Source organism: Polistes dominula, unplaced genomic scaffold (genome assembly GCF_049000335.1).
Source record: "Polistes dominula isolate Pdom_NZ unplaced genomic scaffold, Pdom_raw_medaka contig_75, whole genome shotgun sequence".
NCBI lineage: Eukaryota > Metazoa > Arthropoda > Insecta > Hymenoptera > Vespidae > Polistes > Polistes dominula.
Window position 1 is genome coordinate 1,811,147 of NW_028301003.1, and position 24,954 is coordinate 1,836,100.

At 26.4% G+C, this 24,954-nt stretch overlaps 5 protein-coding genes across 8 annotated transcripts; 3 read left to right on the forward strand and 2 right to left on the reverse strand.

Annotated features, from left to right (window-relative positions):
• Positions 1-98: 98 nt before the first annotated feature.
• On the forward strand, positions 99-3,049 carry LOC149032130 (uncharacterized; the record flags this gene model as incomplete). Its single annotated transcript, XM_089173990.1, has 5 exons — positions 99-462; positions 538-1,344; positions 1,732-2,169; positions 2,266-2,328; positions 2,445-3,049. Coding segments are annotated over 5 exons (2,073 nt in total), but the record flags the coding sequence as incomplete, so codon positions are not given.
• A 1,929-nt stretch (positions 3,050-4,978) lies between these two features.
• Positions 4,979-9,774, reverse strand: LOC107067340 (transmembrane protein 245). 3 transcript variants are annotated; one of them, XM_015322760.2, is made up of 10 exons: positions 8,582-8,722; positions 7,864-8,497; positions 7,344-7,776; positions 6,820-7,214; positions 6,541-6,705; positions 6,251-6,449; positions 5,994-6,178; positions 5,791-5,891; positions 5,392-5,694; positions 4,979-5,293 (listed from the first exon to the last, which is right to left on the reverse strand). In XM_015322760.2, the coding sequence occupies exons 2-10, from the start codon at positions 8,377-8,379 to the stop codon at positions 5,110-5,112; spliced, it is 2,481 nt and encodes an 826-aa protein (XP_015178246.1). In that variant the 5' UTR covers positions 8,380-8,497; positions 8,582-8,722; the 3' UTR covers positions 4,979-5,109. The 3 variants fall into 3 exon arrangements, with proteins under 3 accessions (XP_015178246.1, XP_089030154.1, XP_015178244.1); XM_089174028.1 differs by lacking the exon at positions 8,582-8,722 and adding an exon at positions 9,634-9,774 and having other exon boundaries at positions 6,820-7,776; XM_015322758.2 differs by having other exon boundaries at positions 6,820-7,776; positions 8,582-8,720.
• LOC107067342 (uncharacterized) lies at positions 8,744-11,436 on the forward strand. The gene is made up of 2 exons (XM_015322761.2): positions 8,744-9,698; positions 10,185-11,436. The coding sequence occupies exons 1-2, from the start codon at positions 8,958-8,960 to the stop codon at positions 10,266-10,268; spliced, it is 825 nt and encodes a 274-aa protein (XP_015178247.2). The 5' UTR covers positions 8,744-8,957; the 3' UTR covers positions 10,269-11,436.
• Tmem131 (Transmembrane protein 131) lies at positions 10,537-21,460 on the reverse strand. The gene is made up of 23 exons (XM_015322719.2): positions 21,272-21,460; positions 20,575-20,639; positions 20,458-20,486; positions 20,178-20,264; positions 19,970-20,093; positions 19,765-19,878; positions 19,505-19,627; positions 18,895-19,058; positions 18,559-18,745; positions 18,215-18,323; positions 17,853-18,112; positions 17,340-17,756; positions 17,039-17,227; positions 15,862-16,090; positions 15,355-15,739; positions 15,055-15,270; positions 14,844-14,983; positions 13,379-14,655; positions 12,952-13,285; positions 12,403-12,845; positions 12,083-12,290; positions 11,808-11,992; positions 10,537-11,522 (listed from the first exon to the last, which is right to left on the reverse strand). The coding sequence occupies exons 1-23, from the start codon at positions 21,363-21,365 to the stop codon at positions 11,433-11,435; spliced, it is 5,469 nt and encodes a 1,822-aa protein (XP_015178205.2). The 5' UTR covers positions 21,366-21,460; the 3' UTR covers positions 10,537-11,432.
• Positions 21,461-23,360: 1,900 nt separating this feature from the next.
• On the forward strand, positions 23,361-24,814 carry LOC107067243 (uncharacterized). Of its 2 annotated transcripts, none has more exons than XM_015322566.2 (4): positions 23,361-23,486; positions 24,090-24,235; positions 24,311-24,470; positions 24,557-24,814. In XM_015322566.2, the coding sequence occupies exons 1-4, from the start codon at positions 23,474-23,476 to the stop codon at positions 24,751-24,753; spliced, it is 516 nt and encodes a 171-aa protein (XP_015178052.1). In that variant the 5' UTR covers positions 23,361-23,473; the 3' UTR covers positions 24,754-24,814. The 2 variants fall into 2 exon arrangements, with proteins under 2 accessions (XP_015178052.1, XP_015178051.1); XM_015322565.2 differs by lacking the exon at positions 23,361-23,486 and adding an exon at positions 23,494-24,004.
• Positions 24,815-24,954: the final 140 nt, after the last annotated feature.

Genomic DNA, 24,954 nt, shown 5'->3' on the forward strand with positions numbered 1-24,954 from the left:
TAATTTATATTTCTCATAATTAATATATATTATTATAATATTTATTTATTTATTTATTTATTTATATTAAATGTACGTATAATTAAATAAATAATAATAATGTAAACGTAGACTTTTCCAAAAAAAATGAAGATGATTCATGGGCTCAAACGTTGATAACCATAACCCCGGAAGATGATGCTGTATTGAGAGAAATTAAAACAAAGGTCACGGTTTCTGATAAAGCGAGTACATCTTTGGATTTAAACACCGATAGTTTTATTTACAGAAGACCCTTAACACCAAAATATCTCGTCGATGTTAACGAATTGGAAGATGAAAATGTAACACATGCAGAAGTTCAAACATATTTGCAAGGATTATCTGTCGTTGATATTCCAATTCGATACAAGGATCAAATTTCACAAACATTGTATATGAGTGCACCATGTCCTACCATAAAATATTACAAAGATATTATGAGTAAATAATAATGAATATTAATTAAATATTAAATAACGAAATTAACGAATAAATACGATATATTATTGATTACAGCATCCATGAGAGATGGTCCAATACCTGAATTCAAAAATACACGTACAATACAAACCAAACTTACGTTTCATCCAAATACAAATGTTCAAATTGTTACGGAAAGTTTAAAAATTGATATTAATGATAACGAAACGATCAATGATGATACAATTTTCGTATGGAACGAAGATGATTATTTGCAAACCGAGATGAATGATTTGATATCTGATATTATTTATTATTTACAAGAACGTACATTTTGGATTTTAGATCCTACGAGTCTTTCGTATCCCATTACTAAAGAAAATTATGCTCAAACTTTGATAAAATACAATCTGATTATGGATCACGTAATTATGGACAATGAAACTCAAACTGAATTAACCTGTAAACCTAAACATTCGAATACCGAATTATTAACAGATTATCATGCTATTAAAAACATGATTTGTGATATTTTAAATGAATGTTTGAACAATGCTATTGAAACGAGAATCATAGTTGACGATATTATTGATGAAATTGTTGAAAGGGGTGTTGAAATAGTCAGATATCCTCCAAGGGATCAAATTATTCAAACTTTGGCAAGTTACAAGGTTGACGAAAAGAAAGATGATGTTTTACGTAAATTACAATTGACAATTGTCGTTGACCCATTGGAATCGTCTATCATTGTTTTACAAATCATCGATGATTTGTTAAAATCAATTAATGAAATTGTATCCAACAATTCTCAACAAGTTGTTCAAACTATTCTTAACGATACGATTTCAAAATCCATAAACATTGGTTTAGAAATAGAAAAAATAAAGAATAATCGATCGAAAGGTTAATTTTTTTTTTTTATAATAATAATTATTAATGAAGAAAATAATCGTAGAAAATATTGGTATTTTATTATTAACACTTTAATGGCCGCACGTGTAAACGCAGTCAAACGTCGTCAGAGACGACCGTAATATTTTCCAAGAATTAATTTAAAAAAGAAACTTTATTGTCATTAACGAAAAAATTAACATAAAACAAAAAACAATAAAATTAATTTTATACATATATATATATATATATATATATATATATATATATATATATATATATATATAAAGTTAATATAAATAAAATAACGGCCAATATTTCAGGTATCACACACATGTTGTGTGAGCGGCCATTAAAGTGTTAATATTGCATAATAAAAAAATCTTCTTTTTTCGATAGATAAACTAATGGAACAGCTCTTAGATAAAAGAAGAAAAAGGATAGCAAAAATGTTGGAAAAAAAGAAAACAATGACTGTATTTACACAGACAAGTATATCAGGAATACATGAAGTAACAAAACTTGATAAACTTATTGATAATTGTCATTGCATTTGTTTAAAACATTCTCAATGTTATATATGTAATGCTATAACAAGTGATAAAGATATGAAAGATAATTTACAAATGTTACGTACACAGGATATACTATTAGCTTATAGGCCATGTAATACTGTTAATAGTCAATTCAATATAAAAGTTGATCAAGTATCTTCTAGCGATACAGAAAAAAAGTCAAAAACAAGTAGTACAATAGAATGTTTTAATGATACTAGTTCAGAATCAGTAGCAACGATCAATGTTGCATTCAAACCAAAAGAGAGAATAAATATTACTGGTAATACAATTTTTGAATATTTTTTTAAACTCATTTGAATATATTTTTTAATATTTAATAGAAAAATATTTATTTATTATTATTATTATTAATAAGATTCTATCGAAGGATGGACTCGTGCAATTGATGCTGCTTTGACTATACCATGGTCTCCTACAAGTAAATTATCTTATGAATAACTAATATAACATTTAATATATATATATATATAAATGTTATATTGTATATATATATATTAAACATTCTAGTAATTAAATGATTTTTTTCATACGAAGGTTCATTGAGTGAAACAGATAGAACTGAAGGATCCAAAAACAAATTAACATTGCAAACTATGAAAGTATTGCAAATTTTGAAAAGTACTTTTTGTATTCGAGATACTTGTCCAATGTCTGTGGTGGAAAAATTAAAACAAAAATCGTGTCAAGGGATTAATGAATTCAATATGAATTCAAGTTGTCATACATACTTTTATTCAAAGACAAAAGATTTGAACGTAAACGAAGATAATGTTCGAGATGAAAGTAATATTTCAGATAACAAAATTGATAACAAATTGTTTGAAAGTGATAATTGTTTTTGTCATATTTCTTACTTTCTGAATACTTGGAATCAATTTTCTAAAAATAATCATTCCAGTAAACTCAAAATAATACCTATACAATTTAATTCATGAGAAGCAGTTTCGTATAGAGAGTAAAGACGTAAATAAAGAAATCAAAATTAATTAAAGTTATGAAATAGATCAGTAAAATTTGAAATTAAATAATATCATTGATAATACATAAAGAAAACGTATAATGATAAGTATCAAAATTGACGACAAAGATAGATTTTATTATTAAAATAAAAAATAAAATAAAAAATTGTTGCAAATGGATCTCTGAGTGCTTGTGTTTATAATTCCAGCTTATTATTTATTTTTTTGTTCTTTAACCTATCATTGGTTTATATACCTAAGAATACAATCATACTGGACAAAATCCATATTCTAATTTCTATGGTGATGGTATTCATTCATTTTTGATTATATGAATTGTAATGTAATAATGACTTGTATGAAATTCATTATTTACAGCTGACTATTACAATTATTGAAACAATTGATGGGACATTTATCAATACCCTCGTTCAATATTTATGTCTTAATATGATTTTCAATAGTTTTCATCTATTTTTATAATTTCCAAAATTATAAATTATTTTGATGATTTACGTACAGCCAATGACATTATGAAAAATCGTCAACATTTACCATTTGTTACGGAATTTATGAATTGACTACTCATTTCGAATAATTTTGTTATACCAAAGTCAAACGATACGGGTCAAAGATTTCACAAATTTTCTATATTTAGAGTCAAATAAATCAAGCTGTATCTGTTAAAATACAGACTGAATCGTATCTTCAAGCCAGATCAGAATTGAATGATTTAGGTGAAGGATTAACGATGGGTGCACTTTATTGGCAATTGAACGATGTTTGACAAGCTCCTTCGTGGTCCTCTATTGTTTATGAATTTTAATTTTTTTTTTTCTTTTTTTCTCAATTTCTGAAGTATTTCTCATGTGTTTGTGTGTTTCCTTGTTTTTTTTTTTTTTTATAATATGGAGGAAGATAGAAAATGCTTCATTATTATGCAACAGAATTTTTCTCACCAAGTAAGTCAATTTGATCTAAGCATAATAAATAAAATAATTAATAAAATATTAATAATACAACAACAAAACTTTATTATATTTTAGATTAAAATTAATGTAAATCAATTACCAGAAAAAATTGTCTAATTGTCCAGATTATGAAATAGAATTAATGATTAATAAAGTAATACTTTTTGTTTGATTGGAAGTGAAATCGATAGATGGTCGGTTTTCAGAAAATGGCTTTCACGTCTTCCAGAAGAAAAAGTATATAAAGTTTCATGCGTATGAAGCAACTACGCCGGACATGTTAAAAAAAAAAAAAATATATATATATATATAAATTACAACTCTCTCGGACGTTTACAAACAGGTGATGATCGTTAATAAAAATACTAATACATTTATTGGTTAGATGAAGGAAAATAAATATCATAATGCAAATAAATTTCATATCCGATGAGAAATATAAATATTATTAAAATGATTAAAGATATAACAATAATACTATCGGACATATTCAATAATTTTCTATAAACGAAAAGTAATCTAAAAAAAAATAATACAGAAAAAGGAATATACTTAGATTTATGTTAATAAAAACATTTATATATACATAAAAAAAAAAAAAAAAAAAAAACTATAATTTAAATATTATCAAAGTATTACTTGAAGTTAATAAATAATAAAACAAGCTACGAAAAAGTTATTAATAACATACAACTTCAATGATACAATTCACATTTTGTTTTGTATTTCATTATCAAGTTTTAAACAAACTTGCGTAGAATAAAATTAAATATATATATATATAAAAATTATGATAATATTAAGTGTACGATGCAATAACTTTCATGTAAGTCACAAGATTTCTTTTTGATTATAATTAGAGATTTATATTAGCGTATTATTATTATTATCAGATCTTAAAGATAATTATCATAATTTTCTCTTAGTGTATTAGTACAGGAACGTTAACAAATGTATATATATATATATAATTTCTTTTTAGTATCAATTTGTAACAATTAAATTGTATACCTAATTTCTAATAAGCGTAAGCGCGCTGAGATATTTTATAAACATAAATTAATTATCAAATTGCTTATATAAAATATTATAAGTTATTGTATATATGCAATATTATTAATAGTAATATTGAAAACGTTTGTTTTGTTTTGTTTTTTTTTTAAATACAATGAAAATGAAAATACATTGCATTTAAGTCAATTGGAGTTTTAAACATGGAAGCAATGTGTTTTTCAAACTATCATTTGAAATAATGAATAATCATTGAAATTAAGAAGACATTTGTTGAGATGTCTTAATCATTTCCATGGACGGTGAATTAAGATAATGACGACTCAAATTAATTACCACCATGATGCAACAGAGAAGTAATGGTCCAAAAATAGCACCTTCAACGCCAAGACAAAATATTCCACCGGCTATGGACAAACCGGTAAGATATGGATGACCACCGCTAAAATAACAATAAATTCAAATTCATATATCAACATTGTTTTCTTTTCTTTTCTTTTCTTTTTATTATAAAAAAAAATTAATATATCAAAATAATACCCTTTTATTTCTTTATAAAATTCCGTTACCACGATATTACATGGTAAGAAATGGAACATAAAGAAAGGGATAGCTATCGTAGGCCCACGTGTAAACCAAAGTTCTAAAGTTGCTGGAATACAAGCAATGTATGCATCCAAAAATGGTACTGCACCTAAGACCGTAGCAAATGCCGATGGTAAATATATGATTTTAACTTGAAACAAATTGTGCACGAACCATGTCCACATTCCAAAAAATGTGGCAAGTTTGAACGTAGCTGCAAATACACCGATAACAGCTTTTTGAAGTGCTACGGCAAATCTGTTAAAAAATATTTCATATTAATATTCATTAAGAAGGTTCATATTAATATTTATTAAGAAAATAAATTATAATAATTAAATGAATAATATTAACCTGTCGCAATTAATAGGACTAAATAACGTGGTTAATTCGATGGGTTTATACGTTTTACCACTGGAGTTTAATAGATAAAACAATGTGGTAAAAAAAACAATCTGTAACAATTTATAAAAAAAAAAATGAAATATAATATTTTAATAGAAAGAAATTCATTTTTTTTGTTTTTTTTTTTATTTAGAAAAATATTATCCACATACCATGCTGAGTATAAAATTTAATACTGCAGTTCCACTCGTAAGAATAATATAAAATAATTCAGTAAAAACAGTAAGTATCACAGACATGTTACCCTTAACTATATTCCAAACAGAATCTAATAAAGACATAAGAATTCCAACATTTTCTTTAGCAAAGTTTTGTATTCCGGTTACATCGAACATATCTAAAAACAATTAATAATAAAATGAAGTATTTTAAAATGATATATACATTAAAGTGTATGTAAACTACATACGAAAAGGAAAAGATCCATAATTATCTCTGAAATTTTCCCATACGGAATAAACCGCAGCTGAGTCAACCGTCGGTCCAATTAAATCTGGTTTCTCGTTGGACATCATCCATGCTTGATAAAATCTATCCCAAAGTTCTAAAACTTTAGTCTCCATTTGTTCAGTCTTAGCAGAATCTAAATCTTTAACAAGTTTCCTTATCTGATGCATAAATTAAATACACTAATGAAAATCTATTCCGATGATTCCATATGTATATGTATATAGATGTATACACATATGAATATTTTACCCCATCAGAAATAGCACTTCTTCCATAAGTATATGCATTATCCAATACGCTATTAACAGATTCTTCCCATTCTTGAGGTACCCAATCTATATCTGGATTATTTATTAATGAAGAATTAACAATTTCAGCTGTTACTTGAATTAAATGCATACCCTCTGCATATACCTGTTATGATTATAATAATAACAATAATAATAATAATAATAAATGTATTAATATATTTTCAGGAACTAACTAAATTAACTGTATATATATATATAATGAATGAATTATTTATACCTGTATTGTTATAAATATTGATGTGCAAATGGTGAATACTAATAATCCAACTATAACAGCAGTTGTTGCTACTGCATCGATAGATCCTACCAATGCTTTTTGTAACTTTTCGTCAACAATTATAGCAACTTTATACAATCCTCTAACATTGGCTGGTAAAAGTGCTTGATTTCTTTCTTTAGACCAATCTTTAATAATTCCTACAACGTACTTACATTGTTTGCATATTAATTTCCATAAACCGAAATAACTGCCAAGTTTTTTAGCAAAATAATATGCTATAGGAATGATTAATAATTGTATTATCCATTTGTGCTTCCATAATATCATTCCGATGCATGCGTAAAGTGCACCATACATATATTTATCCGTGTCGACTTTGTCTTCCTCGATATCTAAAGACATTCGTAATTCTGTTTTTAATTTTCTTAAAAAGAAACGCTCTTGTGCAGTATGACTGGTATTAGAAGTTATATTAGACATAGATTTAGTTTTCTCTTGTTCGATCTTTGAATAAAGCACACCTCCTGCATCCGAATCTAACGACATTGATTTATTCATTATTTTGTCCGACATTGTAGGTATACTTCTTTCCATAATAGTTTTGTTAACATCTTCTTTGGTATCATCAATCCTTTTTTTATCAATAATCGTACCCTCTTCCCATTTTGGATATGTACTATTAGTCATTACAAAACAAATAGCTTCTGTAAGTTTTATTTGATGACCTTCTATTTCTTGAGCTTCCATAATTAATAATACTTCATATATAAATCCGATCAAATACAAAACTTGCAATGTGATGAATATCAATATTTGATATGCACCGAGTATATTTGAAATATACAAACTTATCATGAACCATAAGACGAATGATGTATAACGAAAATGTTTCGAATTCTCGTGTGACCAATAAATGTATAATACGGATAAATAACCAATTAATAGAATAGTAATCTGTAAATAATAATAATATGACATTAATTAGGAAACAAAATTCTTATGAGCATGATGATGATTGATATCTTTAAGACTAATTCTTACCATATAAATATTACAAGTTGATATGAAAAAGCCAAAGATAATGCTAAAAGCGTTAAATATCTGCCATATTAGGCAAGACAATATATTAGGCGTATAACTATAAATTGCCATAGTTATACACGCCATTGAAATAATACCAACAATATATTTTATGTAATCCCATAACGCAGTACCCAACGTTTCTGCTGTATTATCTATTATATGAAGGGGTAATATTATAATGTTCAAAAACAAAGGTTTGTTAGTTGATTCTGTCTTATCGAACCATGATTTTCCTCTTGTCGTTAAAGAATATTTAAATGGAAATAGTACAGCACCGCATAACAAGGCCCAAATGAGTGGTTTTAAAAATGGGCTTAATACAATGTATAATCCATATCCTGCGGCAAGCACCAAGGACAATAAAAAAAGTGCTACCGCATTATAAATACCCTGTTTTAAAGCTTTCTCGTGGCTCGCATTAAATCCGGATAACATGTTGAACAGATTGTCCATCGGTGATTTAGTGACATCCATTATTTAACTTTGAATCTTCTATTTCTTTCTTGAATTAACGTTTGACATTTATTTTGAGGTTAGAATTAGATCACAATGAGTCATAGATATATAAAGGACATACTTCTTTGAGTTCACTCTGCAATATAATCATTACTGTATAAGAAACATGTATATATGTGTATATATATATGTATGTATATGTATATATCAACTTATGTACTTGTTATGTATAAGTTCTTTCACACATGTATATAAAAATAATTTCTATTTATAAACATTGATTAGGCAATAACATTAAATATAAAGTATGTAAGTGTACATTTATAGATTAATCGCGCATGCGTATTTTATTTAAATTTAAGAATAGTTCTTTTTTTGTTTTTTTTTTGTTTTACCAATCACTGTAAATTATATATAATGTTTGTAGTATGGTTGTTATGGAAACCGAGTTATTGTTTACAGTACATTTAAAATAAGGCTTATTTTTTCATTAAAGCTTATTTTACTTTTGTTTCTTTTTCGTTATTATGCAATTTGAATTATATTGCATGTATTATCTTGTACATTTGATTGAATAATATTTGAAATATGTGACAATGTCTACTAATTTACAAGATATCAAAAGTAATTATTTATGTCAATGTACTGTTTCCATCACAGACGAAATTTTACCAAAACAAATATCTGAAACTAAAGATAATTTCAACATACATGAAATAGATGAAGATGATGATGATGATGATGATAATTGTGAAAATGATATTGTTCATTCTGATAATTTAAATGACAACGATGAAGATCATGAAACTATAATAGATAAAGAAAAGAATTCACTCGATGATGAATACGCTTATACAAATGAATCATTTTATTCTGATGATTCTTGCAGTGAATCTGAGAAAACTCCATCGCAGTATTTAGTCAGTGGTTCTTGTTCACTTTACATTGATGATAATAAATGTGAGGATGATGGTAAATTGGAAAATTTAAATAACAAAAAGAATGAAGAAGAAGAAGAAGAAGAAGAAGAAGAAGAAGAGATTGATTACAACGAAGACATTGAAGGAAGTATTAACATAGAAAGAATTGAAAGAATACGACATAATAGCGAAAAGAATTTAGAATTTGTAAGACGAACTACTACTAGAAGAAAGAACATGAGTTTTACAGATGACGAGGTACGAAAAATTGAACGTGAGAATGAACTTTTGTTGAGAAAAATTATGGCACAGCATAAACCTCGTGATAAAGTTCTTAAAAAAGGTACTTTACCTAAAATGAGTAGTTCTGCTATTAATAGAAAAAAACTGCAAAAGAAGATCGAAGGAGATAACATGGTATATATTATTATATCTATGCATCAGAATATATCATCTAAATAATAATTATATTAATGCCATAGAGATATTACAGATAGAGTAGAACAAATCATAGGCGGTTGTGTAAGTGGAAATGTCTCTGCATGAATGTAGCAAAAAACGAAAGGTTGATGTTGTCTCTCTCTAACTCTTGCAGTACCGGCGCATGCGCATTAGACTTGTCGTGCTTATCGTACACGTATGTATACGATACCAGCTATCTTAACCTCTACTAGCAGACTAATGCGCATGCGCCGTTCAGCGCAAGTTAGAGAGAGACAACATCAACCTCCCATGTTCTATCTCTTTTTATTTTGCCGACAGGTTTTATGCTGACTTGTCTGCTTTATGTGTAGTATCTCTATGATTAATGCTATGCTATATAATATAATGCTATATAATAAATGCTAATATTAGCATATATATGTTAGCATTTTGTAAATATTTTATTAACAATATTTACAGGTGCTTCTTCGTAGAATACAACAAGCGAAACCATGTGTGATATCAAAATCGACTACACCGGGTTATAGAATGACTTTTATATGACTATGAAATTAATTAGCATAAGAATGATTTATAATTGGTATATATATATATATTTATATTAAGATTTTATTGGGTAAATCTCTCTCTCTCTATATATATATATATATATATATTTCTAAAAATGTATAAAATGTTTTTTATATTTCATCTTAATATGGCTGAATATTCAATTTTCTTCTATATATATATGTCTCTAAGAAGATTGATAATTATTATATTATAATACTCTTTATAAGAGATTTTGAAATGAAAACAATAATTACCAGTCTTGAAGAGTAGGTACATATGTTTTTATTTTCCTTTTGTATACATCACAACTTTGTAAAATGTCTTGAAAACTTTGACTACAGAAATTTCTACAAGAAGAGTCAAGACTATAAAAATCACAGTTCTCTCTCACTTTTTTCTTTTTTTTTTTTTTTTAATTAACTTAATTATCATTTCATATTTTTCTTTCTTTCTTTCTTTCTTTCTCTTTTCTTTCTTTTCTTTTTTTTTTTCTCTGTAATAACAAAATAACAATATTCTCAGATATTATTGAGTACCGTGAACAATAATTTCTCACTTTTACAATAAATATACAATAAAAAAAAAAAAAATGAAAACGAAAAACAATGCAATTGAGAATCAAATTACTGAGGAAATTTAAATATAATTAATTTTTCAATTGTTTCAATGATATAATAAATGTATCACGTACTATTAATCATAATCAAATTAATAAAAATTAATTTATATATATATATATATATGTATATATTTTCAATACAATGTAATTAATATCAGCTTTGTCAAATCAAATTTGAAAATACGCATTTGTAAATAGAAACAAAATTTCATAATATCATATAAAAAGAGAATCTCTTTTTTTTTTTCTTTAATTATTTTATTGCCTTCAGTAAATTTCTTTAATTCGAGTCAAAATTAAATCGAAATGTGTCGCGCAGCGAACTTGATTAAGTCGATTGATCTCAATTGCAATTAATTTTTTTTTTTTTTTATAACTTTGTCGTATCTTTTTGGTTTTTTTGGTTGTTTTTTTTTTTTTTTTAATACATTACTTTCACTTCTTCACAAAAAAAAAAAAAAAGAAAAAAAATTTGTTTGTTTAAACAAGCCAACAATATATCTTCACGAGATAAGATTAGTAACGTTTGAAAGTTATTAATCCTCATGCTTTTTTTTCCAAGACTCTGTTGATGATGGCGTCCATATTGTATTTAAAGAACGAAACGGATCAAATCCAGTTCCATCCTAAAATAATAACTTTGTTATAATTCGTATTTAACTCTAATTTTGTATCTAACTCGTTATTCTCATTTAATTGCATAATATATTAAATGAACCGGAAAGTAATGTCGTTTTATAACCTTAAATTTTTAATAAGTTTTTATTTTGAATCAATTTTAATAACCAGACCGATAAAGTCACAATCAAGTTTTGATTAAAATATAAACATTACTTTCCGGTCCACCTAATATTATTTCAATTTTCTTTAATATCAATTATTTCAATATAATTGTTAAAAATTATCATTACCTGTGCATCTGATTCTGATAATTGTAGTGGCACAGATAACGTAGTATGTGGTTGTGCAGTTGCACCCCAAGGTGCAGCTGCCCAAACACCCCCCGTATTAACACCCCATACACCACTTCGTTCTTCTCCGACTGCTGTTCTAGTGTATAATGGTTCCCAATTAGTTTCTACATTTGCCCAATTATCTACGATAAATTAATAAATATAATTAGTATATAAAATATATATTATTCTCGATAATGAATGACATGAACATAACATATGTTTTGTTTTACCTCTCAAAGAATCTGTTAAATTTGTGCCATTTTCTGGGGAATTAGATGAATCAAATTGAAAAGAACCTGTACTATCCGATAATAAATCTACCATAGTTCTATTATCATTCCAAAATTCACATCTCGTATCTTCCTCGGGACTTTCTAATTCGACCAATAATTCATCCGTATCTGGAAGATCATCATACGGTACCAATTCTCTTTCGAACTACAATAAGACAAATCAAAGATACAAAAATAGATCTCCTTCAAATTAATCCAATTTATAATATATATATATATATATATATATATATATATATATATAAATAATTACGTACTGAAGGATCTATAAAGTTATTAATAAAATAACTATTTGTAAGTGGGATATTATTTTGCGTCATTAAATGATCCTGACAAATCAATTTATTCCTTCCAACTGATGGTATACAAAGTGGTAAAACTTCTGGCATTACTTCATATTCTTTGGTAGATTCTATCGATTCATTATGGCTGTTCGGCTGTTGTTTCATATATTCAATATCTTTGTTATCGTTATTAAATACCAATGATAAATTGTGTGATACCGGTTGATTTTTATGTAAATTTGATAAATTAGAAAAAGTTGGTATACTGCTTTCTTGATTACGAGCAACAACGTCACTAAATTTAGCTCTGTGTTCGCCCCATCCAGAAGGTGGTGGTGGTGGTGATATCGTAGATGTTGTACCTAAATTTCGTATTCCATCATCTTTTGCATTTGTATTACCATTTAAAGATGAATCTGTAAATATATATATATTATACAGTATAACACATATGTATGATTATAAATTTGTTAATTACAAATGAATATATATGTATGTATGTATCTATATATATATATATACTTTTGGTATGAATTTTATCAGTTCCACGTCGTTTTTGCGATGCTTTATCTTTCCTTGGAAGATTTTTACTCTGTCGTGGTAATTTATATGACGATTCAACTGTACGCGAGCCATGAATGTGATATTTCGTACTGGATCTATTTGTATTTGTTGTTTTCCATCTGTTCGGATTGTTATGCCTTTCTTTGTCGTATTCGTCATCGTCACAATCACCCTCGTAATTGTCTTTGTAATCAACACAAGGTACCGACGGTATGATTGCTTGTGATTTGTTCTTTTTATTTCCTTGCTTTCTTTGTAATTTATCCGTTTTTATACAATTTTGATCATGTCCCTGTAAAATAATATATATTTGATAAATTAAGTATAAACAACACACTTTATGTGTGTATGTGTGTGTGTGAGATTTCAATAAATAAAAACTTACTTTACATAATGACGAGGAATCATCCTGTAGAGAACTTTCCGTCGTCGTCGATGAAGTTTCTTCTTCTGAAAGTTGTTGAACATTGTTTTTCTGTTGCGATGATATTTCAAGTTTCTTTAACGTATGATTACTATGACCACCACCGGTACTATTATTACTACCTCCAGTTAATTGTTTTCTTTTATTTTCCGATTTATTACTTTTATTATTTAAATAAATATTATCTCCTTGATTTTCATTATCCAATGACTTTAACGATTCTTCTTTTCCATTTGCAACATTGTTCGATTTAGTTTTTCTATTTATAACTGGACTACTAGATTTAATTAAAGAATGGGTTCTATATTTTTTTTCTTGTACCGGCTGAATAATTTCAGTAAATGTATTATCAATGTGACAATTATTATCAGATTGACTTTCTTGAACGATTTGTTGTTTTTTATTATTTCTCTTTCTCGTACCAAGTGAAATATTATTGATATTATTCGAATTATCAAGCGTATCTTCGCACGATTTGAATGTTAACAAATCTTTCGATTCTGTATCCAATTTAAAACGTTGTTCTTCCTCAGAAGTCCAATCAGAAATTTTCAATGTCTTTTGCAAATCTTTATTGTCCTTACAACGTTTATTATTAATTAACATCCATTCCGATGTTACGTCTTCCTTTTTATTATGAAATTTATTATTTTTATCATCGTTCATTATTTTCTCTTTCAATGTATTATTAATATCCGTCAATTGTGCCGGCACATATGACAATAGTCTAAGATCAAGTGGCGGTTGAACAGAACTTTCTCGTGACGAATTAACCAAAGTACCTTTTAATATTTGTTCCGATTCAAGAAAAGATACGGCTAATACAAATATCAATAATATCGATGATAAAAATACAGCTGCCCAATGTAATATATTTTCCCATGACGGTCTAACCAATATCGCTGAACAAGATTCCAATGAATGCATAGGAAGTGTTGCCAATAGATTAAGCTTTATCGTACTAGTCTGATTTTCAGTTCCTAAACTCGTCAATATTAATAATTTTCTTTCAATACGTGACAAAGTGAAATCCGGCGTAAACGCTATTTCTATTTTTTGCGTAACATTTGGTAGCAATACAAATTGGGCACAATTAAGTACCTTAAAACCATATCCTTCGCAACGTGAACCGCTTATGTAAAAATCGTAAATATGTACCAATAATTCGCCAGTATTTCTCGCAGTGAATGATCTTTTAACCGTTAGATTTGGAATTGAATTTCTTTTCGATCTTTCACCTATTCAAAAATCAACACAATTCATCATATTTAATTATACCTTTAGACAAATGTTCAATGTTTCATATTATTTATATTAAATTAAATAGAAATATTTGAACGATTGTAAATAAAAATAAATGATTAAATATTTGAACTACGTTTTTTCATACTAAGCCGATAGAATAAGGATAAGGGAACGTACATACGTTCACAATCTTTAAGGTGTTTATCTCCAAGTTCAAATAATAAAGGTGTAGTAGAACCTGGTTTACGATTTCCAAACCTAAATTGTGCACTTGCTCCTCGTCCCATTACACGTAACACTTCTAGGATGGTCATATTATTTCTAAAATAATTTTAAGTTAATGTTTAATGTTATATAAATCATTTTTTTTTTAAATATATATATATACATACCTAATATATATAAGAGCAGATGAAAGTGATGCAGAAGAAGGTGAATATGTTATTTTAATAGTTTTGGATTCAGAAGGATTTAAATAGAAAGGAAATGATTGTGAAGCCACCTTAACGTCCCATTGTTTTTCAAACGATTCTCGTTCCTCCGGGTTGTCTTCCAATTTAAATTCCTCTTTTACCGTAGGTAAACATTCTGTACACATTGGTTTGAACCTATTTATAAATGATATCATCGTCACAAGTAAAATTCATTTATCAATATTACAACAAAATGATTATTTTATTAATATTACATACTTGCTAGGTAAAGAATGAAATAATCTTGATCCTTGAGGATAACTCCAATCCATTACTAATTGAATTATTAAAGGATTTCTACTTGGATTGTGTAATTTAATTTTTTTATGCGACGTATATCCAATTTGTGTTAAAGGAAACATTATTATACTTTTATTTTTACTAGCATTTCCAGAACTGGTCAATAAACTTGGCCAATGTGGTTTAATGTTGACATCAAATTTATAACCACGTACTTCATTAGTATTTAAACGCATTGTTACATTATCCCAAGAACCTCCTCCAGTAGAATTAATGAAACGCATGTAACGCGTAGTTAATAAATTTAAATCTGTATCACGTGTGTGAGAAGGAAGGCTCATTGTATTTAACCATTGACTACCAGCTGTAAATAATAACATAACATAACTGTTTATCTTTAATATATTTTATGCATGCATATATATATGTGTGTGTGTGTATTGCATGCATGTAAATTATTTAATAAAAATAATAATTATAAAATACCATTTGTATCTAATAATAAGTCAAGATAGCACCGTTGTTTACAATTGATGGATGGATTAATCTTTATGGTTCCTATCAGATTATCACCTTTGGATATTGTCGGTAACGATGCTTCTTCTAAAGGTATATATTTTATTCTATCATCTTTATTAACTGAAATGATTTCAGTAACTTCCATAGGTCTCGCAAACGTAGAATGTACTTTAACTTGTTGTACACATATTGATCCCTAGAAATATAATTATATAATAAAAGTATCTAGTATTACTATATATTACTATAATTAATAAAATAATATGTATATATAGATATATATTACTGTATATTTACTTATATATACTATTTATTATAATAATATAATAAAAGTATATATAAGTAATATAAATGGAATCTAATACTAAGAATATATAGTACTATATACTAGTATTATATACTACTATGTAGTATACACTATATACTAGTATACTATATAGTATACTAGTATTTTACTTAAGCTTTATCGTACTATGCTACGTACTATCGTATGCATATATCGTATGCATCGTACTATCGTAATATGCACTAGTATACTTAGTATACACTAAGTATATAGTGTATATTCTAGTATAAGTATATATATAATATAAGTAATATAAATAGAATCTAATAGTAAAAGTATATAGTACTATATACTAGTATACTATATAGTATACTAGTATCTTACTTAAGCTTTATCGTACTATGCTTCGTACTATCGTAATATGCACTAGTATACTTAGTATACACTAAGTATATAATGTATATTCTAGTAGAAGTATATATATATATATAAATAATATAAATAGAATCTAATAGTAAACGTATATAGTACTATATAGTATACTAGTATTTTACTTAAGCTTTATCGTACTATGCTTCGTACTATCGTATGCATATATCGTATGCATCGTACTATCGTATTATGCACTAGTATACTTAGTATACACTAAGTATATATAGTTTATATACTAGTATAAGTATATATATATATATATATATATTACTATAATTAATAAAATAATCTGTATATATTACTAAATATTTACTTATATATACTATTTATTATAATAATATAATAAAAGTATATATAAGTAATATAAATAGAATCTAATATATAGTAATATATAGTATTACTCTATATTACTATCTTTATACTTACAGGAAAACAATCTGTAAATATAAGTTTCTTTACAGTTATTTTTCCATGTGCAACTCGCATGAATACAGGTAAAATAAATCTTTCGTATTTGGTTCTAACAAAAACATCACCGACTATCGTATCCTCATCTATCATAGGGGCTTTTACTATGATCTTAAAAATAGCTAAAAATCCAGGTTTTATAAATTGCTGTAATTAATAATATTTATATTGTATTTAAATATTGTCAAATTTATATATATATATATATATATTAATATGAGACATGAATTTTAAAAACGATAAGATTAACAATACTTACAGTGCCAGTATTACTACATACAGTTACATTTTTAAGCTCCTCGTCTAATAAATTAGCAGGGCCACTTTGACAACCCATCAATTCCAAAACTGCTCCAGGCATATTTACTCCCCAATCGTGTAAATCAATATTAACTGGATTCTGATTTTCCAATGCAAATATTGCTTCGTTTTCAGTTCCACTACTAACAGTACCAAAATTCATGGTACCTTTATCATCTTCCCTTTCTCCTGGAACAATTCTCCTTACTTTTCCGTCATAACTTAGTAATGGTACGTTAGTAATAGATACATTTGAATGTATTAATATAGATGATTCCATCTCTACGTCATCATTTTTCTTTTCTTTGGTAAGTTGTAAAGAAAATATATTAACTTTTTGTTCTGGTTTTATTACTCTAGGAGTAAAATTTTTTATCTGAAAAAATATATATATAAAAAAAAAAATCACAATGATAATATTTAATATAATAAATAATATAAAATGACGTGTAAAATTATTCTTTCAACTTACCAAGAAACGAGATTTAACATTAGGTGACATCGTAACATGTGTGATAGCTAATGGTAATTTAAATTTATTTACAACGCTAAAATTTTGGACTTGGCTAGTTTGCAGAGAACAATAATGAGTAATAGATGCATTTACTTCTAATCCTCCTTGTAAAGCCTGTGCTATCCATGGTATGGCTAATTTTTGACTAGTACCACCAGGCCCCATTGCTTTAATCATTAATTTTCCTTTAAAATGTTGCAATTCTAAACCAGCTTTCCCTGTAACATATATATATATATATATATATATATATAAATCATATGAAAAATAATTGGAAATAAATATAATACATAATATATTTCAATAATAATATTATTTACAATCATAAAATAATGTTCCAATAGCAATTGGGATATCTGTATCCCCAGGAATCGTAGTTGGCTTAAATTGGAGTCCTAATGCTTTCGATATGGGGGTGCTAATAATATTCTAAAAAAAAAAAAATAATACAATCATAAGATATTAATATTATTTATATTATATTAATCATTGAAGTTTCAGAAATCTTTTTACAAATTTTTAGAAGAAATTTTGAACAAGAATTGTCTCTTTTGTTGGAACTTAAATGATTAATTTTATAATAAATATATGTGTGTGTGTGTTTATATATATATATATAAGATTGTCTAAATATAAACAAATAGATGGATAGAAGATAATTTACCACAACTTTAACTGCTTTTTTAGCTGAATTTTTTAAAGCAATTATATGATATGTGGGTGGTTGTAATGAACCTCCCATACCAAAATTAATTCTTCCCGAACTTCCACCCCAATGAAGACCAGCTCCACTCTTAACTTCTACTTCGACTGCTACAATTAATATCTCAGCAGTATTATTTATTTTAACTCTAAAAAGAAAAATAAATATATAATAGTCATTAGAAATGTATACAAATCTTGGTTATTAATAATCAATGAAGTTTGAAAAAGAAAGAAAAAAAAACCCAAAACGTATACTTTAAGTCACACATTATAAATTGATGATAAATAAACAAACCTAATATATGCGGTGTGATTTTTTTCTGTATAAGCATTAAAATAAAGCCTTATAATTGGTTTCGTTTGATAAGGTGGTATTTCCCATAATTCACGAGAACCCTCAGCTTCTCCTGATGGTAATTCCAATTGAAATTCTTCTCCACTACTATATATTTCTACTACCTTAAATTAAAAATAATTTGAAACATATATACATATATATATATGTTTATCATAAAAATAGTAATAATAACAAGTAATCTATTAAATAATAATAAAATAGTAAAAGTACATAATAATATAAATTAAAAATAGTAGTATAAAATAGTAGTAGTACATAATAATACAAAAGTATATCAATTAAATTGACAATGAATTTTCTAGTTCCTAATGCCAGTATAATAATAATAATAATAATAATAATAATAATAATAATAATAATAATAATAATAATAATAATAATATCAATTAAATTATATTTTAAATTTGATATTTAATTTAATTTTTTGTAATTATTAATATTAACAAAAATAAAATATAAATATCAAATTTAAAATATAAATGAAATAATACAATTTAAAATATTACATAATTAAAGATAATATATATATAGATTATAAAGTATTTACTTGCAATGATTCCGGATGTGGATTATGCATGTATATTAGTGGAGTAAATGATGCGTTTAATGGTAACTTTACATCGATTATAGGTCTTAATCGATACGGACTACTAATGCTCACTCCTCTGACCTATTATATAAAAACAATAAAATTATAGGTTAGAATATGAAATATTTATTTAAAAGAAATATAGAAAATATAAAACAAAAAAGAAAAATAAATAATAATAATAATAAGAAAAGTATTAGAGTAATGTTATACGTTACTTGATACTTTATAGTACCCTCTGATGTGTGTATAAAGAGGTAAGTATCAATCTCACCTTCTTCTCTACCAAGAAATATTACATTAAATGTCGTATTTCTAAGAGGTGGTATTACCTGAAAATTAAAAAAAAAAAAAAAGAAATAAATTATTTTAAATATAAAAATGATATTTAGAAAAAAAAGAAACAAACTTATTTATACTAACTTTATCTTGGAAAAATGATGAATGAAAATGACGAGTATTTCCAGAAATGGATGATAAATGAATTGTCCTATTATGGTCTTTATTAATTAACATCACAGTTTCTTTATGGGGTATACCAAGTTGTCTGTAAAAATTGTAATGAATTATTAACAAATTATTGAAATGAGATAAATACAATGTATACATAAGATGAAGAAGATAAATTTACCTTTCTTTAAAATCCAAAATATGGGGTAGGAAATAAATATGGGACAATGTATCTTGTACTTTATCTTCATCCGGTACAACAGTATCCCTTTAAATATCATTTGATGATTTAAAATAATTGAATTATTATTTCAATGAAAAATAGGAAAAATATAAATTTATCGAGAAAATCATTTTTCTTTATACTGCACACACATTATTGACATTTATGATTGGTCAAATTTCAGTTGCCCTTTATATTAAATATCTTTCCTATTTACCATTATTACGGTCATGCTTACCCAACCCCATGTACTGTATTAGTAAAGTCCTATAAAAAAATAAAAAAAACATTATAATGATATAATTAATATCAAATATTATTGAAATAATAATAAATATATTTATTATAAATTTACCTTATGCATAGGTAATGGTATATTATCCAAAAGATATTGAACATCGTTGTCATCCTGAACGAATGCTGTTAAAAGTAATAATTATTATTAATAATAATGATTTAATTAAAAAAAAAAATCAATTTATATTTATGTTCAATAAGCATTAAATGTATATTCTTAAAATTCAATGACATAACATCAAACAATATATCATATTACAGTTGCATATAAATAATGCATATCATGAGAGAGAAAAATTAAGGTTATATTATTACTCCATTAAAAGTATAGAGAAAAAGAAATATTTCTTTTGATGCATATGTATATGTTGCACGAAAGTACTAGAAACTTATAAAGAGGTTAGTAATAATCGATATACAAGATATTTACATACTAACATTAAATATAAATCAAAATGCAGTATGGCTGTTTGAATATTTTAGTTAGATCTATAAAATCTTGAAGGTAAGAAAAAAAGACACACAAAAAAAGATGAAAAAAAAAAAACAAGAAGAGAGAGAGAGAGAGAGAAAAAAAAAAAAGAAACAAGATAATAATTTAAATCGTAACAATGACAATTGTGATACGTCAATATGTATAATTAATGTTTAAAAAAAAGAAATATAGGAATAATTTATGCGTATCTATTAAAAAGTATTACAAAATGCATAGTAAGAGATTGTTGATGTCAAAACATAAGAGAAATTGTGCTTACCATTATTATGTCCATGTAAGGAGGGTCGAATTTGTGAGGTTGAATCCAAAAATGATAACAAGAATAAACAATAAAATACTTTTAACTCAATCATAATATTAAATCTTAACGTATTGTTTTGTTATTTTGCTTGAGCACAAATGAAAATGCGCTTTCGGCCATACTTTTATATTATCGAAGTTAACCGTGATATCGATTGTATCATCGTTTAATTTGAAGTATGCAGTTAAACGATAACCAATGAGTGCATTCAATTTTACCGTTATATTGTAAATCTCAAATTTGATTGGTTATCGTTTAAAACTTGGCCAATCAAATTGAAGAAATTATTTATACTTCAAGTTTCATACGTTTATCGTTTTATTCGTTTTACCATTGATCTTATGGTTAACTTCACTTTGTTCAAATTTAGAATTACTTGAAGTAGTCTGATATTTGTGTAGCAAAGTAGTATTATGGAAGTATGTGTGGTTTTCCAATTAAAGAGCATAATGCGACTCAGTGGCGTACAATGCCGAATTGTGCTAATGCTTAATTGGAACGTGAATTAGTTTTCAAGTGCACCAGCAGAGTGCGCTAAGTTCAGTGTTGAAACAAAATATATTCATAGATTTAGCAACCTCATTAATGTATTAATAAAGTGGTATACAATAATAATGATTCGATCAAGCCATTGCAATGTTGACAAAAGTATATTTCTGTCAAATAAATTTATTTATAGTTTTGAATTTTAAAATGAAATTGTATTTCACATTTTATGTGTAGAATATAAAAAAAAGTAGTCGATGTTTATACCTTCATCCATACTTATATTTATTTTTTAACATAGTCTGAATTAACTTTTGATTATTTCCAAAAAACTACGACAAGAAGAAAGCTTTAAGAATTGTTTCAACAATAAACAATATTACTAACGATAATATAAATAAAATTTCGATCAATGCCAACTTAAAGAAAAAATACTTGGTTATTTTCTGCTACTGAGTTGGTATCGATTGCACGTATCACACGAAAGCAATACTTTTGAGAGTGCTCGATTGTGCGAAGCGTTGCTCTAGTTAAAACATTAAACCACGGAGGATAAATACCAGGAGTCCCAACGATATAGGATTTTTCACATTTTTTGTGGTAGTCATTTCTTGACCCAGATCATAGTTCTCTTTTTTGCCACTGGCTGCGCAAGTATTCAGAGCGTATTAGAGACCCTATAGGAGGGACGCGCCATGTAGATTTCTGGGGGACAGGAACTCGTGTAGTCACGTGATTGCGCGTGAAATATTCAAACATTGAAATAATTATGAAATAATGAATTGCATCAAATACAGAAACAAAAATGAACTATATTTAATGATAATTAAAAATTTATATTAAAATAGAATAGGTTACTCACAAAAATTATTATAAATTCAATAGGAAAGATTCAATTAAGTTTGATTTGATAAAAGGCAATAAGTCTGTAAACAAACGATAAGTTATAGGTTAGGTTTGTACATTTATACTTGTAATTATTAAATGAGTAAATTAAACTTACACTTATAGAAAACTACTAAAAAAAAACCCTGAATAATTAAACATAAATATCACAATAAAAACTATAAGTATTCCAAACTTAAACTAACCACAGCCGTTAATACATACTAAAGATAAACATGGCTGCGCAATGCAACGGAAGCTGTCCCCCCACATTTTCAGCCTTGTAATTCACATGGCGTGTCCCTCCTATAGGGTCTCTAGAGCGTACCGATATTATTATTATTATTACACGTAAATTAAATATAAAATATTAATTTATTTTTTTAGAATTATTTTTATTAAAAAATGGGAAAGTGTTGTGCCGTTTATGGTTGCCTTAGTGGCCTAAAGGCAAGTGAGAATTTAGGAAAAGTAGCTTTATTCAAAGCAACAAAAGTAAGTAACCTCAGAATAATATTAAAAATTGTATGTTAACAAATAACTAATTATTACATTTGTGTAATTTTTAAATAATATTAATTCTACGTTTCTTAAAATATTTTTTTTCAGAGCTGTCAATAGAGCAACAAGACTTCCCGCGTAAGTATTTAAACGAGTACTCTGTGAAAAGCAGCGCGCCCTATCGGCAAAATATCTTGTCCCCTAAATTAATACCATTCTTTCAACATTACGTTCGGACTCCTGCTATTTATCCTCCGTGTTCGCATTAAGCGCTTTTGGAAAACCACAATGGCGTATTATGGTATGGTAAATAATATATTTGTAGGTTGCGTTGCATGTGATGTAGTATTTTAACCACTTGCGGTGCAAGGAAATTCTTGGTTACGCGTGCCAGAACAGTCGAGTGGGAATCACTTCGCGGTGCGTTCAGGCAGCGCTCAGCGGGTGGGTTCCAGAAGAGAAAATAAAGAGGCAGAAGGATAAAATTACATCTGTATCAATATTAAATTTATTTATCCATAATCTTGCATGGTGTGATACTTTTCAAAGACAAGACATTTATCTTTCTGTAATAATCGCCCAACGACGTGCGTAACACGTCGCTGGCGTTCCGGTAACAAAAGCATGTTGACGTGCGTGGCACGTCTTTCCACCGCAAGTGGTTAAGAAAAGATTTATAAAAAAAAAAATATCTAGTTGATTAAAATAATATTTTGTTTAAATATTAAAATATTTTTTGTATATAGTTACATACAACAATATAATTAATATTTACATTTAATTAATGTAATTGTAAATAAATGGATAGAACCAAGAAAAGTAAGAAAAATTTAACAATATGTATGTAATTATTTATTTATGTATAAATTATTTATTTTAATGTAATATTTATCATGTTTAATAGGAAGTGATGATCACCACAATAAATTGTCTTGGATTTATAAAAGAAAACTCAAATTAAAACGAGCTGAAAATCGAAGAAAAAAGGAAGCCATCAATAAAATAAATGAAACTGCAACAAGGATTGTTGTTCGCAATCTACCATTTGAAGTATGAAATGATAATGATTTTATCTATATATATATAAATTTAATTCTATATGATAATTATTATTATTATTAATAGATAAAAGAAGATGAGGTTAGAACGTTGTATAAAAAATATGGAGAAATAGAAAAAATAATTCTTTTTGGTCAGTCGTTACCAGGTTGTGCATTTATAGATTTTAAACGTATACAAGATGCATCCAAAGCAATATTTAATACAAATAAAATCGAATTTTTAGGTACATTATTTTATTATCATATATTTAAATTCATCTCTCTGTATATTTAGATAAATTCGAAATAATTTGTATTATTTTATACGCAGGTAGGACGATTACCTGCGGATGGGTTCTTGAAAATTCGAAACTTTATCAAAAGTCAAAGAATATTACTGAAACCGATAATAAAAATAAACCTTCCAATTCCTCATTAAAAAGAAAAAATACAGATAAAAAAAATGAACAACACAAATCTCTGACATTACGAGAAAGTAATAAACCAAAACAAATGAGAAAACATTAATAGTTGTGTAAGAATAGAATGTATTGTTTTCTATTTTGCTAAATAAAAATCTAATAAACAATATTCTGTTAATAAATCAATACAAATCAATCTAAGTTTGAAATCGATTAGAAATAATACAGAAATAAATTAGATTTAAACGTTAAAGTTGTTTTACATGTTAAATTTAATTAAAATAAGCAAAAAAAAATGATTCAACTT